Source organism: Cordyceps militaris (assembly GCF_000225605.1).
Source record: "Cordyceps militaris CM01 unplaced genomic scaffold CCM_S00005, whole genome shotgun sequence".
Lineage (NCBI taxonomy): Eukaryota > Fungi > Ascomycota > Sordariomycetes > Hypocreales > Cordycipitaceae > Cordyceps > Cordyceps militaris.
The window spans coordinates 124,386-141,370 of NW_006271973.1; the positions used below are offsets into that span (position 1 = coordinate 124,386).

The 16,985-nt window shown below is 54.6% G+C and overlaps 6 protein-coding genes across 6 annotated transcripts; 4 read left to right on the top strand and 2 right to left on the bottom strand.

Annotated features, from left to right (window-relative positions):
- Positions 1–13: 13 nt before the first annotated feature.
- On the bottom strand, positions 14–1,062 carry CCM_06440 (catechol dioxygenase, putative; the record flags this gene model as incomplete). The annotated part of the gene is made up of 2 exons (XM_006671581.1): positions 14–284; positions 341–1,062. 2 exons carry the CDS (start codon positions 1,060–1,062, stop codon positions 14–16), a joined length of 993 nt encoding a protein of 330 aa, XP_006671644.1.
- Positions 1,063–1,506: 444 nt separating this feature from the next.
- CCM_06441 (ferulic acid esterase (FaeA), putative) lies at positions 1,507–2,589 on the bottom strand (the record flags this gene model as incomplete). Its single annotated transcript, XM_006671582.1, has 4 exons — positions 1,507–1,542; positions 1,630–1,878; positions 1,926–2,246; positions 2,317–2,589. The coding sequence occupies 4 exons, from the start codon at positions 2,587–2,589 to the stop codon at positions 1,507–1,509; spliced, it is 879 nt and encodes a 292-aa protein (XP_006671645.1).
- A 3,355-nt stretch (positions 2,590–5,944) lies between these two features.
- Positions 5,945–8,176, top strand: CCM_06442 (Bactericidal permeability-increasing protein, alpha/beta domain; the record flags this gene model as incomplete). The annotated part of the gene is made up of 1 exon (XM_006671583.1): positions 5,945–8,176. One exon carries the CDS (start codon positions 5,945–5,947, stop codon positions 8,174–8,176), a length of 2,232 nt encoding a protein of 743 aa, XP_006671646.1.
- A 1,888-nt stretch (positions 8,177–10,064) lies between these two features.
- CCM_06443 (WSC domain protein, putative) lies at positions 10,065–11,252 on the top strand (the record flags this gene model as incomplete). The annotated part of the gene is made up of 4 exons (XM_006671584.1): positions 10,065–10,379; positions 10,435–10,556; positions 10,611–10,782; positions 10,851–11,252. 4 exons carry the CDS (start codon positions 10,065–10,067, stop codon positions 11,250–11,252), a joined length of 1,011 nt encoding a protein of 336 aa, XP_006671647.1.
- A 380-nt stretch (positions 11,253–11,632) lies between these two features.
- On the top strand, positions 11,633–12,538 carry CCM_06444 (uncharacterized protein; the record flags this gene model as incomplete). Its single annotated transcript, XM_006671585.1, has 1 exon — positions 11,633–12,538. The coding sequence occupies one exon, from the start codon at positions 11,633–11,635 to the stop codon at positions 12,536–12,538; it is 906 nt and encodes a 301-aa protein (XP_006671648.1).
- A 1,071-nt stretch (positions 12,539–13,609) lies between these two features.
- CCM_06445 (uncharacterized protein) lies at positions 13,610–16,272 on the top strand (the record flags this gene model as incomplete). Its single annotated transcript, XM_006671586.1, has 2 exons — positions 13,610–13,652; positions 13,772–16,272. The coding sequence occupies 2 exons, from the start codon at positions 13,610–13,612 to the stop codon at positions 16,270–16,272; spliced, it is 2,544 nt and encodes an 847-aa protein (XP_006671649.1).
- Between the last annotated feature and the right edge of the window lie 713 nt (positions 16,273–16,985).

Genomic DNA, 16,985 nt, shown 5'->3' on the forward strand with positions numbered 1-16,985 from the left:
GTATTGCAGGGCTCTAATCTAGATCCGGCACAGGGAGATGGTCGACAAGCTTCATGTTCAGCCCGAGGCTCTTCAACGCTTCGACGGCATTCTTGTCGCGGAGCTCCGCGGTCTCTTTTTCACTGGCCAGCACGAATTCTTGCCTCAGCACCTTCGTGTCCAGCGAGACGCCATACTGCGCGGCCGTGGCGTCATCAATAGGCTCCAGGTCCACGATGAGGCTCTGCTTGACCCCGAATACAGCATCCGTCTTTTCGTACGGATCTCCACGCACATATACGGCGCTACCTGCAATTAGTCTCCCAACCCTGCAATTACAAAGCCCAAAGCGAACACTTACGTGACAAGGTGGTCCCATCCCGGCTTCTCTAGCATAAAGTGCATATGCGCCGGCCGCCACGGGTGGCGCCCCAACATCTGCAGCAGCTGCCCAACCGGCCCGTCGGTCGGGATCGGATAGCTCACCGGAACAATGGCCCTGAACCAGAACCCGCCGTCCTCACCACTGCGCATGACGCCCCGCTCGCTCGGCCCGTCGCGGCCCTCGTGCTGGACGTCATAGTGCCCCGAAGCGTCCGTCTCCCAGATATCCACCTTGACGTCGGCGATGGGGCGTCCCGCGCGATCGCGCACGGCGCACAGCACCAGCAGCGGCTCGCCCGCCGGGTCCGCCGAGAGACGCGCGCCGGCGGCGACAACGGGCGCGTCGTGCGTGTGGAACGGACCCAGCACGGAGCCCTCTGTGCACGAGGCCGGCTTGGGGTGGTTGACGGCGTCGACGAGGAGCGACAGCCCGAGCACGTCGGACAGCAGGATGAACTCTTGCCGCACGGCGCTGCACGTCTGCCCGGTGCGGGTCAGGAACTGGATCGCGGCGGTCCACTCGGCGGTGCTGAGGCGCGTCTCGCGCGCCAGGTCGTGCAGGTGCGTCACGAGGCGCTCCATGAGGTAGCGGAGGCGCGCGTCGGGGCACTGCGCGTTGATGCGGATCGTGTTGGGCGTGATGTTGTCCATGGTCAGGTCGAGCAGCTCCGGCGTGGGAGGAGGTGCGGTTGACGCCATTATGGGCAGACTGGTAGAAGGCCAACGGAATAGAGATGGACTCACAGAAGAAGTGATTCAAGATGAAATTATAACTCCAACTTGGTGATTTTATTCTATTTTGAATGACCAATCAGATCAGTGCCTTTACACAGTTCTGGGCTTGACCCCCGCGGACTAGGCTTTGCTAAGATCTTGCTAAGATCTTGATAAGCGTGGCGGCCGAAAGGTGCGGGTGCTTCACCCCGCAGATCTTGCGTTTCCCCTTGTCTTGGTGATTATGAATTGATTTCTAAGCGTGACACTCGTCGCCATGCATTGCCGAGCTTGCGACACCAGTGGATCTAGCATGGTGTTTACACCCGAACAACCGTTATTCGTTCATTGTATCCTCTTGCAGATTTTAGTATAATTTTACTCCAAATGTCGATTGGATGGCTTCACCAGTGATTCCTTCCAACGTCCCTATTTCTCGCTGGTGGTGTCTCGGTCAAAAGACCACTGCGGCCATGGGCATCGGTCGGGGATTTTCGTGATGTAAAATGCGGCGCAGCACATCAAACAAAAGTGTATTCTGCCAGAAATTACTGCGGTAAGCGATATTTGGAAAAATAGTCCAAAATGATGGGCGTGGCATTGTAGCTCGCCACATGGTGGTCCTTTTTTCGAGTTGTCTGCGTTCGGCGCCGTGCTCGGCCAGTCATGCCCGATATCCGACTCGAAAACGTGCGTGACCAAGCCGGCCTTGTCGCCGCTTCCGTACTTATACGCCACGGTATTCGGCGCCACGGCGCTCGTCTGGTTCTGCAGCCCGAGCTCGTTGCGCAGCGCCCACTGCTGGACAAAGTGCGGAATGGCCGGCAGGCACGCGCCCTTGCGCACGCCGCCGCGTAGTGGATCGTGGAGTCGTTGCCGCCGTGGAACTCGATGAGCGGGACGTCGGCGCGGCCCCGGCAGCGCGCCAGCAGCGGCACGGTGTCGGGGTGGCACGGCGACGCGGCGACGTAGAACGCGCCGGAGACGGGCGCAAAGGCGGCGATGCGCCGCGAGGCGCGCGCGTCGCAGGCCAGGATGTTGCAGAAGCCGCCGCCGTCGGACTTGCCAGAGGCGTAGATGCGCGCCGTGTCGACGTTGTACTTGCTCTCGAGATAGTCGAGGATGTCGTTGGTGAAGAGCACGTCGTTGATGGTGTCGCCGGGTACGCCCTGCCACGAGTTCTTGGTTCTCATTAGCTGACCGGAGCAGGGATAGTTTTCTTTTGGTAAAAAAACTCACTTTGACGCCTTGAGGGTATACCACAATGGAGACGGCGTTGGTGTCGGCCGTCGTGAAGCCGTCCAGCTCGAGCTGATCTTTGGCCGTCTTGTTGCCGCCGTGGAACGAGAGAAGCACAGAGCCCGGGGTTTTGGAGCTGTACGTGGACGACACCCAGAGCAGAAACGACCGCGTCAGCTTGTTGCTGGTGATGGTAATGGTGGATGTACTGCCACTAGCTGAAGCAAAGGCACCCGCGGCGAGAGGAAACAGTATGCTGGTCGAGAACTTCATGTTTGCGGCTGGCTTGTCTTGGTGAGACGTGCCTTTCGGGGCGAGGCACCTTTGTTATATATATGCACGTCTGTGATGACAAGCTAATTGGTGGAACGCTGGTGCTGACGAGAGTAGAGCCTTGCCGATCATCTACAAAACTTGAGCCCGATCAGCGAGGCGGCGGCGCAGCAAGGCGGAGCTTAATTATCCGGCAACGGCTGACCGTAAGCGCCGACCGGGTAGTTCGGGAAGAAGCCTCAAAATGCATTCTTTACAGGGGAGAACTCTGGGCTGAGCGCTGCCCTTCACCAGCCGAGTTGGCCGTGCTACCCGAGATCGGCAGATGGATGCGTTGAGCGCAATGCATCGTTGGCAGGCAATGCGAGATTGGGCCCGAGAAGGGATATGTTTGGTCTTTCTTGGCAAGCGAAGAGAAGTGAATGTGAGAAGTGATAACAAACGGTTCCTCCTATTGAAGGTAATCAACCACAACTTAGGCACTTTGGTATAAAGTATAGAAATCACATACATATACAAAAAAAGCGACATATTAAATTTTCTTATTTGAAGTTCAAATAAGCTAGCCATTCAAGTATATAAAGGAATTACCGTCGGGATCACCCGCTCTTTACCTTGTGTCATGCGCGGCCGGCGGCTGGTGCTCAATTGACCTGGATTCTAGAGCCAACTAAATCTCCGAGGCTAATCTGCTACCATCAGGAACTCTTGGGTGCCTTGACAATCTTGACGACAATGACCTCCGGCTTGGCACCACTCTTCTTATACTCGGGCGTGTTGTACAGCGGGTTGCTCAGGTCCGGCGTGACACCCATCTGGCCGCCGTTGGTGCCGCAGCCGTATATTGCCTTCTTCTCGTCGCCAGACTTCGCGGGAGCGCCGGCGTCAATGGCCCTGGCAAGGTCCTCCTACAGGACGGACGAGCTGACGCGCGAGTTGATTTGCTTGGACAGCGCAAGCACGCTGCCGGACTCGGGAACGGGAAGAGACCACTCGGCACAGTCGCTAAAGGACTTGGGCATGTTCCAGAACTTGGCCGCGGTTGTTCTCCGAAATGTAGAGGAGGTATCGAGAAGGAAACGTGACCAGGGGTACAAAAAAATCTCTGGAGAGAATACTGAGAGAGGGAATGGATGCCCAGTGGCCGACTAGCTAAGATTTACGTCTGTTGTAGAATGGAGCGGGCGTCGCAAGCCGGTCTCGCCAGTTTCTAGTCGTTCTGACGGTTTTGAACCTTCTGCATTTAGCCATCTGTAGCATCCTTGCACATTGAATAAATTATGGAACGAATTAGCACTCTTATTTGATTTGTGAAGCATATTTTATTTTTAACGTTTTTCTATCTATTTCTTTTAATTTCACACGGTTGCCAGAGAATTTCTCAAATTATAAACATTCTATTTCGTTGAAGTTCTGTCATTTTATATACAGTCTAATTATCATAACAAAAAAAAAGAATCCTAGAAAATACACGTCAATATTTATGCCGTGTCCAGAACGATGACTTCAGCTGCTACAGAGCCAATGCTCTCGATAGAGAGCTTGTCGCCAGCGTTGACGCCTTCAACAAAGGCACCATCGCCTTCGACCAGCTCAGCATCCTCACGGCCATCGATGCGAATCTTGGCCTTGCCATTTTGCGTCATGGGCAAGTGCACGTAGACCTTTCTCTTGTTGGCCTCGGTCGCCTTGGCGCCAACCACCCACTCAAACGTCTTTTCCGGCGCAATGATGCCGGCGCCCATGGCGAAGTCGGCATGGATGGGGATGGACTCGGCAATGGCGGGCTTTGCGTCCTCTTCTTGCTGCGCCGTGGCCTCTGGCCCGCCCTGCAGCGGACTGAGGATGGTGACGAAGCCCTTCTTCTTTGCCTCGTCGTCAAAGGTGCGGGTGTGGTAGCGCGGCTTCAGGCCCTTTTTCCAGGGCATGGCCCAGATCTGCAGGAAGTGGACCGTGTCCGACTTGTGCTCGTTGAACTCGCTGTGGGCGATGCCGGAGCCGCCCGTAGTGAACTGGACGTCGCCGCGGCGCATGCGGTAGAACTTGTCCGACGGGCCGCCCTCGCGGCCCTTGGCGAGCATGGAGTCGCGGTGCGTGAGCTCGCCCGACAGGATGTAGCTAAAGATTTCAAAGTCGCGGTGCGGGTGCGTCGGGAAGCCCGAGTTGGCCTTGACCCGGTCCTCGTTGAGCACGCGCAGCGAGCCAAAGTGCGAAAACTTGGGGTTGTACCAGTCGGCAAAGGAGAAGCTGTGGTACGTGTTGAGCCAGCCGTGGTCAGAGTGGCCGCGCGTGCCGGAGCGGTGCGGCGTGATCTTGGCTTGGCGCAGGACAGACTTGGACATGTTGCCGGCAGTCTTGATCATGGGTGTTTCTGGGGTTGAGGTGGTTGGCGTCGTGGTGTTTGAAGACTCTGCCGAGAATAGGGAAGTGGTGAGCTGCTGCAAGCAAGCGGAAGCTGTTGGGTTGAAGATGATGATGAGTGTGGACAGAAAAGCAATCAAAATTGCAGAGATGGTAGTGAACCGCGGCATATATAGGAGATTTCTATAGGGATGGAATTGTTTGGAAAAGTTTAGCACGTCTGAATTGCCCAAGCATTTCCAATGCTTTGACATCGTGGGCAATGCTGAGTATTAATAACATGGTTGCATGGCCATCGTGAGACCCGATGAGGACTAGCGTTCACTAGCGTCATTACATAATGATTCTTAAGCTGCAGGTAATCGACAAGGCGGGGAGTCAGCCAATCAGAGAGCCTCGTTTATCTCCGTGTTCCACTTTATCTGATGACTGGATATTCGTAATTCAGCCATTTTTCCATTCAATTTCCAGTTCCAGCCAGTTCCGTATGACGTGCATCCCGTTGGTGCAAAAGAGGTGATTCCAGGTGTTGCACTAAGCCTATCCGGGAGGGAGGACCAGTTCTCTGTCCCTAAAACGTTTACAGCGGTGCATTGCTTCAATAAGACATTGTATGGATAAGGAAAAATCCACTGGTCAGCCAACGAACCACATCATGGCAATCAAGGTGCTGTCCTGTGCCCTAGAAATAATTACTTGTCTCGAGGCAAAAAATCTAAAAAGAAGAGAGACAACTTTTTGAATTCGCAGGCTCGAGATTTGGATGTAACAGCTTCTCATTCTCGAGCCCGTTTCCAGTCCGAGGCCGCAGCACATTCAAGGACAGAGCCGCAACCCCTGCAGTGCAGCACTCCGTAATCATCGACGTCACTCTGCCCTCACCATCACGTCCCTCGCATAACCTTTAAAGACGAACATCGCCCTCGCCTCAAAAACGCATGCACTCCAGCATCAGTTGCTTTGAAGCATAATAAGCAGCAAAGACAATATCACCATGTTTTCCTGTTTTGGAAGCGATGGCGACGACCGAGAACGTGAGCCCCTGCTGCCTCAGTACAATGACGATACCAGCCGCCAGGCGCGGCTGCACGAGAAGCTGCACAGCTACCAAATGCTACGAGCCATCTCCAAAGGATACATGCCATCGACAGAACAGACAAAAGTTCAATTGAGAACTCTTCTTTCCTCGCAGGCCCTTAATCCGTCAGAAACCGCTGGTCTGTCCAGTTCCGGGCGCGCGCTCGTCCGCACCACCAAGGAATGGCTGCAGCTCTTCATCGATCTTTTAGACCAGAAAAACTCAAAAGATCAAATCCAAGATTTCATCTGGTATCTCACGAGCGCCAGAGTTCACCTTGACGCAAACGGTGCAGGCAGCATTTTTAACAAGGGGAAAGCGCGCGCCAAGGTTTCGGCAGCAGCAGAGTCGCTGCGCACCGTTTTCTCTCTTGCGCTGATGAACAACGACTTTCGAGTGCTCGTGGCAGATATTGGTACCATTTCTACCCAAATACTGCGAGACGGCGCTTTTGCCATTGGCGAAGCGTCCCAAGAGGCTGGCAAACAGCTCGAGTCTGGCGCTGCAGATGGATCGAGCGATTTGGCCGCATTAAAAGCCACCGATAAAAGGGCTGAAGAGAAATTCTCAAAGGAGGATTTGGAGAAGAAAGCCGACCAGGTCAAAAATGAGATCAAGGGGGAAGCTGCACAGGTCTCGGAGGAGGTGTACACCAGCTTGCAAGACCACATGGGTGAGGAGACGCAAAAAATAATAATCAACCGCCTCAAAGCAGCAGTCGGTGGACTTCGCCAGAAGAAGGATTACTCAGAAGCCGTGTCGCATCTCGCAGAACTTTTGCAGCGCTGCGCCGCCATTTATCTTTCAGCCGCCGGCGAAGCGGCTGAGGAGGTGGAAGCGAATATTGAGCTGAACCGGCAGGCGAAGGCGGCGGCCACCAACTTCTGGAGCTTCATATCTTCGTTTGGTGACAAGAGCCTCTGGGACGACGTCGCTGTCTCGTTTCGCGATTTTCTCGACAAGAATCACGAGAACAAGGCAAATGCCGAGCAGCTCGCGCAGGAGCTCATCACAATGGTACAAAAGATGCTGTCGGATCCAGAATTCTTGGAAAACTTTGGAGACAAGAAACATGAATTCAAGGAAAAGACGAAAGAATTGACCAAGGACTCCTCCCTAGGTGATGATATTTCCCATCTAATCAGTACCACGCAGTCGGCGGTGCACACAGCGATCCACGACCCAGCCGTTCAGAAACTGATCTCCTCGTCATTCCGCCTTGCTGAGATTCTTTTCCCGACAAACCAAAACAGCAACTCGGAATTGCTGACAGACTTTGGAAACACATTCTTGCCGCTACTAGTGCAGGCGGTGCAGCATCTACCCATTCCGCGCCTGGAGGTGGCAACCCCCAAAGTCGACCTACTTTTGGAGAACCTCATTCTGCAGCCCGGAAAAACGGTCAACAACAGCTCATTCCTGCCTTATAATATCCATTTCATGACGCGAAACGATTTAGATGTCACCAAGCTTCGATTTGGCACCACATCGTCCATGACGAACCTGCTCTCCATCAAACTTGCCGGCGTCTCCGTCGCGGCGGACGACTTGGGCTACTGGATGCGCGTACACTCTGGCATCCTGCGCTTCATGGACGAGGGTCTTGCAGGATTCCACCTTGACGAGCGCGGCATCGACGTGGACGTGGAGCTCGAAATCGGCCGGGACCGCCTCGAGGAGCTGGTGGTGCTCCGCGACGCCAAGGTCAAGATTCACCACCTCGACTACAAGCTGCGCAAGTCCAAATTTACCTGCCTGGCATGGCTTTTTAAGCTCATTTTGCGTCCCATTATCCGCAAGGCGCTCGAATCAACCATGAAGTCGGCCATTGCCGACGGCGTCAAGTCTCTCAACAGAGAGCTCGTGTTTGCGCGGGAACGGCTTCGCGCTGCGCGCGTCTGCAGCCCAGACAGCATGTGGACGTTTTTCAAGGCCATTGCGGCGCGGTTCACCCTGGAGGATGACCCCAACGTTTCCGTGCGAGTGGGCGTGAAACCCGGGCAGGATGTCTTTAGAGGCCGCTACGCACCAGGTAGCCTGGTAAAGCTATGGGAGGAGGAGGCTGAGGATGCTCAGCAGAACATTCACGAGTACAGAAAGGATGGGTGGAGAAACGACATATTTAGTGTACAGACTGTTCCGGTGTAGAATGGGTTCTATTATCGAAACATGTAAGCTGAGTCTGCTTTTGAGGCTTGGAGCTTGGTCCAGCCGGAGGCAACTGCTAGACAACTTGAGTAGGCGTATTTTGGCATTTATTATTCAAGCGACCAATCAATGACATGGCACGTTCTTTGACAATTACTTTCCTTTTGGTTCCACTAATTTCTGAGCCTATTGAGTGAGGTTATCTCAATTTTGAGGTGATGTTCTACATCATCATTCTGTCAGGTTATCCTGCCAACAAGACTGCAAAAAAGCTATCAAGTCACAGTTGCTAGGAAAGTGCCAAGAGAATTCGTTGATGTCATTGATTGGAAGAGGATATGCGTAGCCTACGACGAGGCTCGGATGGACAGCCTGCCGAAGCCGCCCACGACCAATCCAAGTTACAGCCTTCTTAGTATTTGACTATGGACTGGTGGAAGTGCCTCTCCGGAGACTAGACCAACAACTAGTGTGCCAGATATACTAGCGAGGTTAGTGAACCGTGCTGGAACGGCCCCTTGACCTGTCATTTAGTATGTCCGAACGACGGGGCACGTGGCGATGTTGGGCTCCGCGTCGCCGGCTTTGGACATTGTTTCCTAGTTCCGGAGTTTCTTGGCCACCACCATGAACAAAGAGAACTAGCAACGTTTCTTCAGTAGTAGTGGAACTGTTCAACACGGTAGAGCTAGTTTAGACCAATGTCCCAGTTTCGTTGCAACGCCTGAGACTCAGCTTCCACATTTCTCACTGCTTCCGCCGCGGAAATGTTGCTGGCTGTTGTGTATATCAACTAGGTCAACAGAGCGTCGACTGCTTGAATTTCATTGAGTGATATTATGATAAATATTGTCAGATATTGATTATTGTGGAAGCATCAATACAGTAAGCCGTGTCGTAGCACATTAACCAACACATGGTGATGAACAGAAGTGGGAAACCGGCCGAGGCTACCTGGTGCCACAAAACGCCCGTCTGAGATTTTCGTTTATCAAGGTCTTTGAACTGTTGATTTGGAGTGGTGTAGGGCCGTGAATGTCACGTTGAGGCCAAGCATCAAGGGAGAATTAAACTTTGTGGCTGCGAGCCTAGTATGTCAGGGACGCCGCATTCGTCAAGTGGTGGGCCGGAGCCTTGTCTGTCATCTTCTATTTTCGGCAGGCGACGACCGGATCAGCGCAAGCCACCATGGAAACCCAATAATAAGCCAACTTGTACTCGTCAATAATCCGACAATAATCTCACTACCAGCGCCACATCCTTTTCCGTACCGCGGAATGTGGATCGACGTATGAGCGGCGCGACAGTGAATGTGAATACCACCCACCCTTGCTTCTGAAAAGTGACATGATCAAGAATTCCAATCCATTGACCCGTTAAAAAATGTCCGAAACGGTCACGCATGAGGCGCAAACTAGACCGATCCTGCTGCCTGCCGTGTGGGAAGACGCCCACGGGCGCTCCGGCGCGCAACCGTCTTGGAGTTGTTTCCTCCGCTCGAAGCAATCATCCCTGCGTAGACGGCTGGGCAATATTCACCCCTTGTATCCGCACGAGGCTGTCAGATATGTGGAAGAGCGCGAACCAACATGGCAACCCATACGGCTGCAATTCGGCGGACAGAAGTATCCGGAGGTTTCAGCCATTCACACTGCTTGGGCTGTCGCGACGGCCCCATTTCTGATGAATGACTCCAGAGCCTGGTCGCAATTCATGTTGATAAGAAACTATATATACTTGGGTGTATCTGTATACTCGGTCATCGTACGGCCGTTTGGACCAAACACTGACTGACTGCAAACGGAGGACCCCGTGAATCACGACAACTACACCAACTTTTTCCACTGTCAACACGACTCGGTGCTATCCAACCTTTAGCTTCCGCAAAATGCTTGCCAAATCTCTTGTTGCTCTTTCTTCTGCCGCGGCCTTGGCTGCGGCCCAGGGCGGCCTCTTCATCGTGCACTGCAAGCAGTTGACGGTGCAGCGGACCGATCCCATCATCAGCCCCGGTCAACTGAGCAGCCACGTCCACACCATTGTGGGCGGTACCGGCTACTACATGTCCATGAGCAACGAGGATGCCCGGAACGCGCGCAACACCACCTGTGACAAGGCGCTCGACAAGAGCAACTACTGGCAGCCCCAGCTGTACCACCAGTACAACGACAGCAGCTTGGAGCTGATCAAGATGCTTGGCATTGTCAGTCCCGCCGGCCAGAGTTTGATGCGACAATGTGCTAACCGTGACTTTGCAGGCTGCATATTACATTGATCGTTCTTGCGATTATCAGCCCGGCCGCAAAAACTGCAGAGGCGCTCGTGGCGCCATTGCGCCGCCCAAGGGCCTGCGAATGCTCTCGGGCGATACCAGCAGAAGGTCAGCCTCGCAGCTCCCGTTGGTAGTAACATGAAGCTAACTTGGTGTAAAAAGAACCTATGACAAGAACGACAAAAGCCAGCGCGCCATCAGCCACGTGTGTCTCGACCCTGGCAAGGACTACGTTGAGCTTCCCCAGAAGCCCTGCAACGAGATGCGCTCGCAGGTCTTCTTCCCCTCCTGCTGGGACGGGAAGAACCTAGACTCTCCCGACCACAAGAGCCATGTAAGTGCCACGCAATCTCACCAACACCAAAGGCAGACGAGAAGACTCAGCCGCTAAGACATGCACAGGTCGCGTTCCCTGCTCTTGGCGACTACAACACCGGCGTCTGTCCCGAGACGCACCCGGTCGCCATTGTTTCCGTCTTCAATGAGTTTTTCTATAACACGCGCCAGGTCCAAAGCAAAGACTTCCGCCGCTGGGTCTACGCCAACGGCGACACCACCGGCTACGGCCTCCACGGCGACTACTTGCAGGGCTGGGAGGACCAGGACAAGCTGGAGCACGCCATGGAGACATGCACTGGCAAGCAGGGCACTGATGCCCCTAGCTGCAGCCTGTATGTCGGGCCCAATGGCGCCGGCAAGACGTCGTTCCAGAAGCCGGAGAGAGACCCGCCCGCGGAGGATGTTGGCCTGAACGACCGCTTGAAGAAGCTGCCTGGGAACAACCCCATCTACGAGGGGAAGTAAGGTCCGGGGGATATGGAATTGGATTGTTGTGAAATAGTGTATATAAGTTAGTGACTTTCTGGACGGGGGTAAATTGTGACAAATCGTTGTGTACAGCCATACGTGGTGGTGTTCATTGACAGCGACAAATGCTGGTGTCATTGCAACCAGCAAGAGATTTATACAAGCATTTTTTATAACGTCAGAGTATATTTCTCGTTTATTATACGCCGTAGCCGGTGACGGAATGCAAGCCGGCAGGCATCCAGGCTGAGTCTACGCCGGTGTGAGTCATCCCAGCAGCAGTTCTACTTAAGGACAAGTTTGGTGACGGGAATTCGTTAGGTACGCACTCCCTATACTTTGTTTCGTTCGAAAAAAGATCTAAATTGACGCTTGAGATGGCTAAAGCCAACAAGGGCGGTCGCCGCAGAGGCGAAAATCGGGGGTCTGGAGTTGCATCGACTGTACACTACGTCCCTTCTCCGGCCGGGTCCCGGGTTTTTGCTATTGAAGAGCTTACAGTCTCCATACTTTGCCACCTACCTGATGCCGTCTTACTCTCCAAATCCCAGCGCGTCTGTCAACAATGGAGGGCCGTTGCTCAAAAACTCCTTCAGCCACTTCTGAGCGGTGTCCCCGCGCCGTGCAACCGTCCGCCAGGTGGTAGCAGGGAGATCAATGCGCTTCTCCTTGATCATTTTGGGACTATTCTCAGCGACGGCTCAATGCAGCTCGAGATTGGGCTGTGGCTCACCGGCCACCGTTACTCCAGTATGCGTTCGCTGGTTGATCTGCCGATGGCGACGTCTGGTCCGGGGCGGGCGGTGCACGACGCGTACGCCCGTGTCGGCGCGAGCTGGAGAGGCATGCAAATCTACCGCCCGCCCGTCTACGAGCTTCGCTATCGGCGCGAGGTTGGCGCCGAGATCGAGGTGGTCAAGGTGGCGGGCGGCGTGCGGCTGGGACAGGTGTGCGATGTCCTGGTCGCCATCACGGGCCGGACAAAGGGACTGGCGTGGAACGAGATGCGGGTAACTTGGCCCCAAGCGTCGACGGGGCGCGATGACAAAGGCGATGCAGGCAGCGGGGAGAGCGAGACCGTTCGCGAGACCGTCCGGGATTATATCCTCTTGGAAAAGGTCCGGCACGTGTTGCCAGCGTTTTGCGACTGTTTCTGGGGAGGTTGTCGCAACGAGAGGCGCTGCTTGGGCGACAAGAAGAGAAAGATGCAGCTGATTGCATCGAACAAATGGCGAGTCACGAGCAAGGAGTTTATGGAGGAGGATCTGCTGGTACAGATCTAGAGAGCGGCGACGGTCTGTCTCCCGTTGCACGGCAGATTAATATCCCGGTTGTTTTGTGCTAATGGATGCTACGCGAGGCGCAGACTTACCCGCGATCAGACACCAGTGCATCCCTGCTCCGCGTTGTGCGCCCGTAGACGATAAACCCGCGTTTCAGGCGAAGAAGGTTCTATTAATTTGTACATACCTAGTTAGTTATTAGTCGAATTTTTTTCGGGCTGAGTTCCTCGACCAGCCGCTCGGTAAACCAATCCACGACGGGCACATTGTTCGACTAGGTTTGAGCACCAACAAAGGCCAATGCGAAGAGACCAGGGGTTCAAACTTGGCAGAGAAAGAAAGGAAAAAAAAAAACTTATACGGACCAGCCTCTACATTAATACTCTTCTTCCTTCTGCTTGTTTCTTTCCGAGTCGAATTTTTCAGCCAGTAACCGGGTAGCCCTGTCGCTTCTGACACGAGCCCCAGCCACCAGCCACAGGGGTGATGTGAAAGGGAGCCACACTGCTCAGCCTCGGTTACCACCTGCCACCAATTTTTGCCCAATCGAGACTGGCGTGTTCAACTGCCTTGCCAGCTGGCAAACGGACGAAAAAGCCTGACCGCCTCGCAGCTGGCACAGTAGAACATGCCCAAACACCACCAGAGAAACATGTGCCCGTTTTGCCTCCATCATTATAGTTCCTGTCCCTCGCAGCCTTGATGCCTCTGAACCAATTCCTACGTGAGTCCCAATGCTTCTATTCTCATCTGCGACAAGTCCCTATCCACTCCTCCTCCGTTTGTCAGATCCGCCCCAGATCCCCGGCCCGGGGTGGGGCCGCGCGGTGGCTGGCGTTTGACTTTCCAGCCTTCTCATCAGGCCATGGAAGCAAGGAACAAGGCCGCCCGTGTACAGCTTTCCCAACCTCGCGTGTCTAAGAAAAAAAAAATCTTGATAGACCTGTCGGGCCGCAGCTGCATGCACGATGTGGCCATGCATGCTCTTCCTGCATCTCATTTATTTGCCAGTAATTGGTTCGTCTGTCCAAGTGGAGGCGCGCCTGCAGTGTGGAATGCCCATCTTTCGCCATGAATATCTTCATTAACTCTGCTGACAATGTCGCAGCTCCTCGTACGTGAGCCCTCTTCTCATTCCAGACAGGAAAAATTCCCTCTTCTGGCCTCGTGATAACCTTTTATCGTCCGTTTGAGGAGGTTGCCAGCTGCGTGCTGACAGTCGTTGCATCTTAGGTCCGTGGTCGTCACAGGTGCCCGACGACAACTTGAGCGACTTTGGCCGTGATTCCGACTCGACTATGCGCGATCGCATGGACACATCTCACACATCTCCCGCAGCAATACCTTCACCGCACTCCTTGTCGCCGCAGCCGACGCTCACTCGTCGCCCCATTCCGCCGCCCTCAACTCTAACGTCTTCTCCCGAGCTATACGGCCCTGACCGCAGCCAGATTTTCACACGCCTCCTCTCGCGTCGCGCGACGACTCAGCCGGCGAGGAGTCTACCGCAAGTACGATTCGACGAAGTACAGCTGCCCATGTTTGCCGGAATTGGAGGGCCGCCGCCCATGGCTGGGCTCAAGGACGAGCTTGCTCTCGCCGCTGGAAAAGTGACGCCTGGAGTAGACGACACGCCGTATATCCAGTACGCCTTGTCGGCATTGACCCGGGATCGCAGCAGTGACTTCCAGGCGCAACCTCACTCCTCACCACAAACTGCTTCGGCCTACTTCAACCATCTACGCCGCACCAACACCGTTGCCGAAGCCCCATCCCGTCACCTGCCAGTCGTTGCCCAAGAACCAGCTTACACGCAGGTTGATGCTCCCCTGCGACAAATCACCCCACCCCCAGAGGCTTTCCCAACAGCACCTCCTCCAGTTCTCGAGGCACACGACTCCCCTGTTGCCTCTATTCCCATCGGAGACGCGTGGGGAGTCAAGGACCCTTTGAGTACACACTGGGTTGCCGTCACCGAGGACATGCGACAAAGTCTCGATCCGCATGGGCGCACCTATCCACCCCTCACCTACAAGCCGTCAATTTTGCGGCCGTTTTCAATGATGATTTTAATGACCTTATGCTTATGCATGATGGCAGCGATGATATTTTGTGTACAATACTCTTCTCGTCACCACGGGTTAACGCCGTACCCAGGAAGCATATACACGGCGCAGTTTTTTGTTTTCCGCATCCTACCCCAGCTTCTCGGAGCTATCATTCTCATCTACGCGCAGAGCATTGTCAATACGTCCCTGCGGGTTCTGCCCTTTGTGGCCCTCGCCGACGAGGATCCCCAGCAGCGATACCTGGCGCTGTTCGCGGATCTTTACCCCAAGTCGCTACTGTACCCCCAAGTTGTTGGCCCTTGGCAAGTCATGTTGTTCGACATTGCAACATGGCTCGCCCTGTTTACAGTACCGCTGCTTAGCGCATCCTTTACTTGCATTTACCAGAGCGATGGCTGGGTTTGGGCCCCAGTTCCTGTTGTCGTCTGGATTCTCGTGGCATTTTACGGCCTACTAGTTTCGTCAACGATACTCGTCATGGTATTCTGGTTTGGCAAGTGGACAGGATTCGCATGGGACGTTCGGTCCATTGCAGATCTCTTGCCACTTCTGAACCGCAGCAATGCGATTTCCAGCTTTGATCCGCAGAGCTTGTCCGGTGCGCGAGACGACTTCCAGACGGACCTTCGGGATCGATGGTTTGACAGATTGGGATACTGGAGATCCAGCGACATGATTACGGGGGGTATTTGGTACTCCATTGGTGCTGTGGGTGCAAGAGGCAACGATGTCAAGCAAATCGCAGGCATGCGTCGGAACAGCGGCCCCAAGGTATCCATGGACTCAGACTCGACCGCTGCGCCAGGAAACTGGCGTCGCGCCTACGAACGCTACCTCCCTTTCTGCATCCAGTCGTTACCACTCATCCTATATACGGTTCTGTGCACGCTTCTCGTGATTGCGCTACTCATTGCGTCATTTCTGCCCCAAACCCGCCTCGATGACGGTTTCCATCCTCTCTTGGCGGCGCGCCCAGGCAACGGCGCCTTTTCTGCCGCCAACTTTTTATACTCCTTTCTCCCTTCGGCCATTGGCATGCTTTTCTGGATGCTCTTCCAGCCCATTGACATGGCCTTTCGGCGGCTCCAGCCGTGGGCCGACATGGGCCGGCTCGACGGCGCACCGGCCTCCCGGTCCCTGCTGGCCGACTACGCCGCCTGCCTCCCGCTGCAGGCGACGTGGCGGGCGGCCCGCAACGGGCACTGGCGTGTCGCGCTGCTATCCATCATGGCGCCGGCCTTTGTCGCTATTCCCGTGCTGGCTGGCGGCGTCTTCATGGCGTTCGCGCGCAACGACGGCCAGGTCCGCATGTATCCCAGCATGCCCGTATTTGGCGTGCTCGTCGCATTCCTCCTCCTCTACGTGGGCTGCCTGGCGCTGGCCGTGCCCCGCCGTGCCCAGTTTGAGCTGCCCCGCCCGGTGACGTCGATTGCGGCCCTCATGAGCCTGTGCTCGGCCCGCGAGCTCACCCAGGACAGCGCGTTCCGCTCCGTCCGGTCGCGCCAGGACCTCGAGGGCCGCCTCGGCGTCGGCCGTGATCTGCGCGGGGAGACGGTGTGGTTCTATGGCGTGGTGCCCGGTCGCGACGAGCATCGCGTGAGTGTCCGGCGCATGCAGCGCTACACGGAGAAGCCCAGGGTGCGCACTGTGGAAGCCATGGTGTGAGAGACTCGAGATTTGAGAGTATCAAACGATTGAAACGAGTACATATAATGTTCCTACGACACGACATGTCCGCCACGATGGCGGACCACTCACTGTTCCGCGATGATGACAAAACGTATATATACAACCCGATCACCTCGTGTGGTTTGTATGTTCATAGATTATGATGATGTTGAGGCAGGGACGATGATGATACTTGGAATGTTTTGTTATGATACGATCACGTTGTACATGTTTGAACGAGAAGGCGGGAATGATGGAAAAAAACAGCAAGACGCTAGCACATGTTTGGGTATTGTTGAGGGCCGATTTGGTTCACGTGGAGTTTTGCTGTTTTGGGGATTTTGTATATTTTTCTTTGGGGAGTATTTGTGGGCGTTATACGTGGAGGATGCATTCTCGCATATTTTTCTGGATAGACGGAGTTTTCATGGGCAGAGATGAGGATTTGCATTCCGCCCCGACCACCTCTTTGAGGGTAAGTCGAGGCTCAACTGAGTATTTTGCGATTTTTGCCTTTTTTGTCTTTCAAGAAAGAAACCTCCCTGATATCCCTTTCGTGACTTGTACGGTGTACCCTCGGCCATTTTTCTGCCAGCGCCTCTGGAGCGGCGGACGTACGACGGAGAACACAACAGGCATGCCACACACAACAAGAACTGGAATGTGTATAAGTCGTAGACAAGCAAGCACAGCCTGGTAGAAAGTGGGTT